This window comes from Columba livia, chromosome Z (assembly GCF_036013475.1).
Source record: "Columba livia isolate bColLiv1 breed racing homer chromosome Z, bColLiv1.pat.W.v2, whole genome shotgun sequence".
Taxonomy (NCBI): domain Eukaryota; kingdom Metazoa; phylum Chordata; class Aves; order Columbiformes; family Columbidae; genus Columba; species Columba livia.
The window spans coordinates 13043287-13053513 of record NC_088642.1 but is presented as its reverse complement, the minus strand read 5'-3'; the positions used below and the strand labels follow the sequence as shown (position 1 = coordinate 13053513).

Below are 10227 nucleotides of genomic sequence, written 5' to 3'. Positions count from 1 at the left end.
AATTACCACCGGGCCGCATCAAACACATGAACTATGTGGCAAGAAGTCTGGCTTGCCCTAAATTGCACGTGCCTTTCTATAACCACCGTTTGCGTTTCAGCAGTTGCCTTGGCGAGGGGCGCAGAGTGGGCAGCGGATCGCGCAGAGGCGGGAGAAGGGGCAGATAGCGTACGCAACTTCCCGACGCCGCGCAGCTGCCTCCGGCCAGCTCCTGCTGCAGGACAGCTGCTGCTGCAGGACAGCTTCTGGCGGCTTCAAAACTTTGATAAAACTTTGGGCTCAAGACTCGCCGCAGCACTGTGACACGGACGGTTGTAGGGCAGCAGCCACAACCGTGTCGCCGCTCGCAGGGTCCCGTGGACTTCCGAGGGGGTCCCGCACGGGGTCCAAACGCCCCTCCTGAACTTTGAGATCCCGGTCCTGCGGGGCCGGTCCGGAGCCCGGGGAAACCTCACAGGCCCACTTGCCCCCCGCCCCGGGCAGTTTCGCGGGGAAGGCCGTGGGGAGGGGTGGTGGGTGGGTGGCATCACCTTCGGTCCCGGCCTGCTTAGGGAAGGACGCCTTCAGCACGGTGCGGGCAGCTCCACCACCGCCGACGGCGTGGCAGAGGGCGCCCCCCAAACCTCCCTTCTTCTTCTCCCTCCCTCCTCTTCCTCCATCTCCCCGGCGGCAGCCGGGAAGGCGGGTGGCGGAGAGGGGCGGGCGGGAGGCGGGGGGGGCGGGGGCGGGCGGAGGGGAGCTGGGCTCGGTGGGGCGGCGCGGACAGTGGCAGTGTCGCTCCGGCCGGCGGCAGCGCTCTGCCCGCCGGTGCCACCGCGGCGGGCGGCGGGTACCCCCGCCGGCCTGGGGCCGCGCCCCTCGCGGAGCCCGCGGGCAGAGCCGCCCGCCTCCTCTCCTCTCCTCCGTCGCCCCGGCTTCCGCCCGCCCCTGCTGCCCCCTCCTCCGCCCCGGAGCCGGCCCGGCTCCTCCCGCGGGCATGAACGGCTACGGGTCCCCATACCTCTACATGGGCGGCCCGGTGTCGCAGCCGCCGCGAGCTCCGCTGCAGCGGACGCCCAAGTGCGCCCGGTGCCGGAACCACGGCGTGCTGTCCTGGCTGAAGGGCCACAAGCGCTACTGCCGCTTCAAGGACTGCACCTGCGAGAAGTGCATCCTCATCATCGAGCGGCAGCGGGTGATGGCCGCGCAGGTGGCGCTGCGCCGGCAGCAGGCCAACGAAAGCCTGGAGAGCCTCCTCCCGGACTCCCTGCGCGCCCTCCCGGGGCCGCCGGGCAGCACCGAGCCCACAGCCCCGCCGCCGGGGCCGCCGCCCTGCGCCGCGCCGCCGCGGGCCCCCGCCGAGCTGGCCGCCGCCGCCGCCCTGCGCTGGGCCGCCGAGCCGCCCCCCGCGCTCCCAGGGCCGCTCCCCAAGGCAGGTGAGGCCGGGCCGGGCACCGCGCGGCTGGGAGGGATGCGCGGGGCCCGGGGAGGAGGGGAAGGGAAAGCAGCGGCCGGACCGGGACGCCGGTGGGCGGGTCTCGGAGGATGGGTGCCCGGCAAGGAGAGGCGAGGGCTTTCTCTTCCTCCCGACGGGCGCCGTGGGAAGGAAGGGGAAAGCCTGCGGGTTCGTTTTGTCGGCCTTAAAAAGCAAGGAGCCGCACAGTGCCGGGCCTGCTTCTCACCCGGGCTCGCAGCCGCCGAGACCAGCAGAAGGGTCCGGCAAAAGCCGCTACTGCCAAGGGGCTCCCCGACGTGCCGCTTTTGGGCATGTTCCCCCAGGCCGGCCGGGGAGTGGCCGCGTCTCGAGTGGATGTCACCTGCGCGTCCCTCTGCCTCTCCCGCTGAGCCGTCTGGAGCCGCTCGCCGAGTTCGCGCGCCCAGGGCACCGGGTTGCGGGACAAAATCTCCACGGGGAGCTTCGGGGCACCAGCGGCGCCGGAACCCGGTGGGTTTCTGCGGAGCAAGGAGGTCCCTGATGGACGGCAGGGGATCATAGGGAGGACCCGGTTGTTTCCGCTTCCCTCCCGCTCTGACGTGTCCCGTTAGGCCGCGTCCGGGACGGCTCTCGGCAGCCCGCTCCGCTGACAAGCAGCGACTGCGACGAAATCTTACCCGGTGCCCCAGATAGTGAATGGCAAACCCTGGGCTTCTGCCCGGCTCGACGAGCTGCCGGAGCCCGGCGGGGCGGTGTGGGGGAGCGGGGTCAGCCGGACTTTCCCTTAGAGCATGGGTATGGAGCCGGCCCGGCCACGGAGGCAGCCGCTGGGGCCCCGGGACACTACTCTTCTCCTCGTGCTCTGGGGAAGACACAACTCTGGGGCCCGAGGTGGTTCGACAGCCGGGTCCGTCGGTGTGGCGAGTCTGCCGGTGTCCTGGGAGCCGCTTTCCCTGGGCCGGCCCTCGGCGCTGCCTGTGCTCGCCCTTCGTCCCTCCCCATCCCACGCACTTCCGTCAGGTTCTGCTGACTTTTCCCCAGGGCCGGGGCTTTGGGGTCCCTCTGCTCCTCCAAATTTTCGCCTGGTCGCAGCCTCCGGCGGCACTTGGCCGGGGCAGAGATCGCGCGGAGGGAGGGAGGAAAGGTCGGGAAAAAGAGAGAAAGAGAGAAAGAGAAGAAAAGAGAAGAGAAGAGAAGAGAAGAGAAGAGAAGAGAAGAGAAGAGAAGAGAAGAGAAGAGAAGAGAAGAGAAGAGAAGAGAAGAGAAGAGAAGAGAAGGAAGAGAAAAGAGGGGGAAGGAAGGAAGGAAGAAAGAAAGAAAGAAAGGAAGGAAGGAAGGAAAAGAAAGAAAGAAAGAGAAAAGAAAAGACTTCTTGTCTCCTTTCACAAAGCGAAACAAATAAACTTCTCTAGCAGGATATAAATCTGGCGGATAGGAATGGTATTGACTCGCACGCCCAACTTTTCTTCCCCCTGATGTATGAACTTCTCAGCTTAAAAGATTACAGTAATCACAGGAGGACAATGTAAATCGAATCTGATAGCAATAACTTTTGGGGAAGGTCAAGCTCAAGTGAAATGTTACCAAGCAACAGGCATTTTGTTTGCAAAATACAATCAAAGTGTATTGATGAGAAATTCTTCCTTGCCAGCCAGTCAGCACTTTCTGCTAGCAGCTTTACGGGGAGGGGAATAACAGAAGAGATTTTCATAAATCAAGGCCACCCGCACCAAGCCCCGCCCGCGGTGAGGCCGGGCTGGGGTGGGGGGCACCCCCGCTCCGGGACCAGCGATGCTGGGGAGCAGCCCGGACCTCACCCGCACTATCCCGCGTTTCCCGTTACAGATTTTTCTTTCTTTCTTTTACGCCACTTTCTTTCTTTTCACCACTCTCTCTTTCATGAACATGGGAATGCGTGAGAGCAAAGCTGAAAGTGATCTCCACGGGGAGTCCTGCTGTCACCTGCCACCAGACACGGTTTAACCAGACAACCTCTTTATTTCCAGCCACCTTGCCTGCTCTGAACGGCACGGCTTTCTCTTTCTCTTTCCTTTCGACCTGTATTAAAACCGTCGTCAGAACAGAGGGTGTAATTATTTGCTACCCCAGCCCTCCTTGTTTTTAACTCGCCCAGAACATTAATGTCCGGTAAGATTTTTTTTTCAATACGGAGGAGGTATTTCCCGATGTACGGCAGAATGAGATCCATTTATTTTTGTTCCTTCCAGAATTGGTCGTTTCGGTGGGATATTTGCACAGTTCTGCTCTGCACAAATAAATCCCCTAGAAACTACCTCTATTGCATCTGCCTGTGCTAACCGGGAATAATTCCTTCCCCTGATACCGTGATCATGAACCTTTATCTCCCACATAAGCGCGTCTTATATTTCTCTGTTTTAGTAGTAGGTATGAAGGCTTGTAAAAAATTAATACAACGCTGTATTGAGCTTTCTGTTAGGTTCAGAGCTAGTCACACAGTCTCTGTGTTAGTTTGGGAACAGTGATTACGAAGTGCGCTAGACCTTTGAAGACAGGGAAGAAAGTCTGGAGTAAAACTCATTAAAAAACAAACACAACCAATCCCCTCTCAAAAACAAACAAACAAACAACCCCCCCCCCCCCAAACAGCAACAACAATAACCAACGAACACCCTCCCAACAAACACTCACCACCATCACCAAAACTCCCCCAAAAAACCCAAAACTAATCAACCAAAGATCAAACCAACGAACAAACCACACGCATACAGACCACTTGATGTAGCTTTCTGCTAGTTCTGGTTATCAGTCCATTCCAGTAATAGAAATATGGAACAGATGTTTTGGGGAATCCAAGAAAACCTGTGTTCCAGAAAAAGCTGTCTTAGCAATCAAGAGTGCAAGCTGTTGTAACGGAAAGTCAGCAGTGGGAATATCAGGGAAGTAAATCTGATTCCAAAGTATTAGACCAAGTTTTCCCGACAAGTTATTAATTTGGGGAGAACAGCTTCTCTCACTCACCCGTTTTACTTTCATTTGGCCCCTTTACAATGTTCGACTCATGATCCTTGATGTATAAATAGGCAAAGAAAAATGGGGGTATAGGGCCCTCCAAATTCGTAGCAGCTTTATTTATTAATGTAGATTTTAGCGTGTGTGCGTGCACAGTTCTCCCACTGTAGTGTGTTTCATATGTATCTGTATTTGCACCGCACCTCTGTAGATCTAGGTATGTATCTGTCTCTGCATGCGTGTTATTTGATGAATTCTCCCAATCGTTTATACGAATAAGAAAACAATTTCCCTAGTTTGCTTACGACTGGCAAAATGAATACTTGGATGCAGGTAATTTGAAACAGGAGGCGTGGAAAAACAAAACCAAACAAAACACTCAAAACCCGCGAACGTAAAAAATGTCTGAAGACGGGATTTCTTTCTTAAAGACTAGAAGATCCTCATGTGACACTTGCTAGCTGTGCAAAAAATACCTTTGGCTAAGAGCAGCGAGCTGTATATTCTGAATAAAAATATATTAGTTTTGTACCTGAAAATATAAATATTTGGCATTAGTGCGTTCATGCAATAATCCTACTTTTCAGCGCCCGCGTAAGGCCATTTTAGTATATATTTCCAAATATTTGTTTATTTAACGATTGCCGCTTGGCGCCTGTTTCAAACAAACGAAAAACCCGATCTCGGCAGTTGCCGTGGAGCGGTGGGGACGGTCCCCGGAGCACGTTTTCCACCCGGCCCTCCCGGCACCGTGAGCGCCGCGGGGAAGTGGTGTCTGAGAGGAAGAAAAATCGCCAAAACACGACCTGCCAGGGAGGAGAGAACGGGGAACCCGCCGGGCAGGGCGGCAGCGGCCGCCCCGTCCCACCCGGCACCGCGCACCCCCGGCAAAAACCGCTCGCGAGAAATGGTCTCAAAAAGTCGGAAAAAAAAAACCCAACTCGCATTATCAACAAAATTATCATAGGATCCAAACTCAGTGTTAACCAAGAGGGGATAACCCTCCTTGTGTTAATAGCAGCATTTGATGTGAATTACCGGAATCTCGTTTAGCGGGTCTGGCTCTGTGAGTGTAAGAGTCTGGTGAGATGCTCCTCTATGATTTGTGCTGTATGCGGAAAACGTACCCTGTGCAAGGCAGACTCGGGATCTGTGCAGCCTCCTGATGATAAAGATACAAACTACACTGGGATGAGATTTCAGAATCTGAGGAAAATTTTTAGCCAAGCCTCATAAGGATACCTCGAAAGAAACGGAAAACTAAAATAACGTGAAATATATTGAAAATAATAATTATTCAGGATCAGTGTATGAGGGAATTATAATCTTAGTGGTTTTGTTTGTTTGGTTTGGTTGTTTTTTAAAGCATATATTTGCTCCCCAGTGATGCTTGTTGTCAACCTATAAAGGTACTCTGGAAAAGTGCAGTAGTTCTGAAATACGATAACCCCCGCATGTGGTCCATTTGGTAATATTTGGTATCACAGTGCAATATATTTACGTGGGAATTAGGACCACCGTTTCCCTTGAATGCCTCTCTATCTCTGGCAAGACGGGGACACAGGTAATTAGCTGTCCTTAGGCTGCCCGGTAAGCCTTCGATGTATAAATTGCCCATTCACTTAGGTATGAATTATTCTTAACACCCTGTCCTTTGTAATAAAAGCATCATTATGAACATGTGAAGGGATTAGGAGGGAAAGGTAGCAAGAGCATCACGTTTTTTTCAAATAATGGATGAGTTATGTCGAGGTCTTACCACCTCCTCAAAAGGATACATGTTGCTAGCTTGCTACCAGCAAAGATCTGTGCATCCCCCTTTGGCTCCGAAGGCCAGACTGAGCGAAAAGGACAGTGCCTTCTGTGTAATACACCTATACGGACAGTTACTGCTTCTCTGTTTGCACCAGACAGACAGCACAAACAATAAAAAAATGGGTTATCCAGGTTATACAAGACAGGTTATCCAGCCAAAAGGTTATCCAGCTAAAAGACAAGGGTGATATCTTCAGAAGGACATCCATATTCCTCAGCTCCACTCCCATGCTCAGCTTCTGCAGCCCAAACTAGCAGCATCCCATAGCTCTGTAGGAGGGACCATCACTTCTGCTTGGCACAGCCATCCTCAAGAGGAGAGTCTCCCTTTGCCACGCTGTCTGGCTGTGCTCTGCCAGGATCTCATATTTATTTATAGCTCCCATTCTGGCAAGCATAGTGGCTTCTTGTTCAGCACAGGCTTGCTTAGACCCTGACTCCTTTCTCAAGGTGGGTAAATTGCACCCATAGACTTGGTCTTGAGCTGATCTGTCCAACACTAAACTTGGCCCACTGTATGGGAAAATGCCCTGCCCATTCCTGAGGTGAGAAGGGGGCATGACTGTGGTGAGCAGCAAGGCTCAGTGCTTGCATGCCTTTAAATCGTTACATCTTAGTTGGGCAGGGATGATTACCAGCACATTTTGGGAGCTTGCTTCTTATAACTTTTTTACCTAGGTGTGATGATCACCAGGGGCTTGGGAAACCAAGCTGTATTTTTTTCTGCAGATAGTCTTTCACATAGATGTGTTCAAAAGCACTGCCCCGTGCAGTTAAAGCAGGCTCTGTCAGCTGCAACTTGGACAACAGCTGCAGACATTGTTGCTTCCCAGGGAGGTCATCATTGTGTTGTATCAAGGAAGCCAACATAACTGCATTCTTGGGAAATGGTTCTTAACAATCAGGCAAATAACATTGCCATCCTCGTATATGAACAGTGAAAGCTGTCAAGATTTCTTCTCTTATTTTTTTTCTGATAAGCTGTCTTCAAAAGTTTCCATACTCTGGCCAGGCATTACTGAAGTGACCAGAAACTTGGAGTATCCTCATTTTTGACAGCTCACCTGGAGACAGCATGGTCAAAGGGCTTGTTTTTAGCCCTGTACTCAGCTCTTGCCCTTCTTAGTTTAGCACACAAAAAGCAAGGTGCCTGGAACAAGTGCTGAGAGAAGTTGTGGAATCTCCATTCTTAGAATTACTTAAAACTCAGCTGAGCAGGGACATGAGCAACCCACTCTATGTTTTAGACTACTCTTGCTTTGAACAGGAGTTTGGACCAGATGTCTTCCAGAGGTCCTCTGCAAAACAGACTTTTCTGTGTTCTGATGGGCCAAGGCATCAGCTGTGTTCCAGGGTTTGGAGGAAAAGCCTCTGATCTTGCTGGAGAAGGAGCTAGTTTCTGCAGAGCCAGAACTGGAATGCACTGATTTATCTGAAGATGTCTTTAACCTTCAGCCAGTAGTCATGATGGAGTGGTTCCACCAATGCTGTTGGGCTTGCAGAGGGAATTTTTGTCTCCCAGGAGCACCCTGAATATCTTCAGCTCACAGTCAGTGAGATGGTGCTAGTGAGGAATTATGATGCGAAAGTACTGAAGTTCCTCTGAGAAAGCTTGCACTTGGCTGGTGTGTTGCTGCCTTGTAACCAGTGAGAGAGGACTGATACAGCATACTTGGCACAGCAGAAAAATGGGCACTGCTTCTTTTCTTGTACATGGGAGAATGAGACAGATATCTTTAAGGCAGCATAAAATGCCTAGACCAGGTCAAATTACTCTTTTGCAGTGCTTTGTTCTTGTGAGATGTTGCAAAGACACCTTAATTTTAGCAGGATCTCTGTGAAAAATCCCTTAATCGGTCCCCCCACTTCTCCTCCCTCATGATCCCACTCCATTCACGTTAAGAAGATTGTATCCTTGAATGTCTGTAAAAGCTTTTGGCCTTGTTTTTTCATTAACTTCTTTGCCTTCTCTTTGCAGACATGAGTGAGGAACGGTTGGGTGATGCCAGTGGAGCAGACAATGCCGAGACCTACAGTGACAAAGACACAGACCAAAGGAGCTCCCCAGACATGACTAAAACAAAAAGTTGCTTCACCCCCGAAAGCCCTGAAATTGTTTCGGTGGATGAGGTTGGTTATGCAGTTCAGAAAAATGGTGGGAGCACAGAGAGCCACCCAAACAGCCCCAAGTACCACCCAGAGCAAAACCACCTCCTGATAGAAGGTCCTTCTGGGACAGTTTCTCTGCCTTTCAGTTTGAAAGCCAACAGACCTCCACTTGAAGTCTTGAAAAAGATCTTCCCTAACCAAAAGCCAACTGTGCTGGAGTTGATCTTGAAGGGATGTGGTGGTGATCTGGTGAGTGCTGTAGAAGTTCTCCTGTCCAGTCGGTCTTCGGTGGCCAGTGGAGAGAGAACTTCTGCAGAATCTGATGGTCTTGTTTTGCCTTCCAATGGGCACATTTTTGAACACACACTGAGTTCGTACCCTATTTCCTCTTCCAAGTGGTCTGTGGGCTCAGCATTTAGGGTTCCTGACACACTGAGGTTCTCCGCCGATTCCAGTAATGTCGTGCCAAATCCTCTGGCCGTACCTTTGCAACACCCTTTCCCGCAGCCACCGCGCTACCCGCTGATGCTGAGGAACACTTTGGCAAGAAACCAGTCCAGCCCATTCCTGCCCAATGATGTCACCCTGTGGAACACCATGACGCTGCAGCAGCAGTACCAACTGCGGTCTCAGTATGTCAGTCCTTTCTCTAGCAACTCAGCCAGCGTTTTCCGAAGCTCACCTGTCCTTCCTTCCCGCTCGTCAGAAGATCCTAGGATCTCAATCCCTGATGACGGGTGTCCTATTGTGTCTAAGCAACCAATTTACACAGAAGATGAGTATGATGAAAGGTCTGATTCTTCAGACTCAAGAATACTCAACACATCTTCTTAGACTGATATTCAACAGTGATAGTCAAGTGATACTTGCAGTGCAGCTGAACTACGGGGCCATAAGAGGAGGGACATGTACCCTATGAAACCCTTGCAATTGTATTAAATATTGACTTTGCTTGGTATTGTACTATAGCAATAAAGACATAACTTATTTAATTTCTTGCACTTCACTGGATAATGCCAAATAGCAATACTCTGGCTTTAGTGCTGAGTGTGTGTCACAAAGGAAGACTTTATGGCTACCAATTATGGGACTCTGGAAGACTCATAATGGAAACAGAAGCCCAAGGTCTACTTTGTTCCTTAACTCAGAAAAATGGGGATGTTAAACTAGAATACTTGAATGCTGTTTTATAAGAGAGAACTCCTCAGGACATAAGAAATCAAACAAACGTAGTTCAATTGCAAATGGACTAAAGGATCTTACAATCTTATGCCAGTGATCAACGTTCTAGTGAAAGAAAAGGCAGAAGAAAGAAATATGCACACGAAACTAGCATGAGCTGCTTCTGTGCTGTTTGAGCTTGGACACTTCTCAGAGAAATAATATTAAGAGTTATTCTTTTCCCATGGCTAGGTCAAAATGTGTAACGGCAGCGTAAAGCCGATTACAGCTGTGAATTGCATGAAGTGTATTGTGAAATGAACACAAGATTAAACATTGTCGGGTTAATGTAGCATGCTAAGGACTCTAGAAAAATAAACTAAGATGATGATCTTGGTTTATGTCATTTATACTGGGCAAATAACATTTCTGAAGACAGAGAGCTGATTAATCCTCAGTTGGGGTTAAGATGTCCAGCTCCAGCAACTGCAGTCGAGGCAAGTCTCTTTCCAACTCCAGCTTCTGCTTCCCTGTCTTGTAGCTGGCAACTAAGATTAGGCAAATGCTGTCATCAGGGAAGCTGAGGTCTTGTGAGTAGGTACTGCAGACACTTCCAAGCTCAGTGGAGTAAAGCACAGCTTGCTACAGTCACAGCAAGCAGAAAAAAAAGGCTTTCCTGATGATTTGTAAGTGTCTTTTTTCCTATACTGTAGAAGTAGAAAAAAAGGAAATAGAAT

At 51.0% G+C, this 10227-nt stretch overlaps 1 protein-coding gene across 1 annotated transcript; it reads left to right on the top strand.

The window, feature by feature from the left end:
* Nucleotides 1-541: 541 nt before the first annotated feature.
* DMRT3 (doublesex and mab-3 related transcription factor 3) lies at nt 542-9974 on the top strand. Its single transcript, XM_065047255.1, has 2 exons — nt 542-1415; nt 8199-9974. Exons 1-2 carry the CDS (start codon nt 977-979, stop codon nt 9161-9163), a joined length of 1404 nt encoding a protein of 467 aa, XP_064903327.1. The 5' UTR covers nt 542-976; the 3' UTR covers nt 9164-9974.
* The last annotated feature ends 253 nt before the right edge of the window (nt 9975-10227 follow it).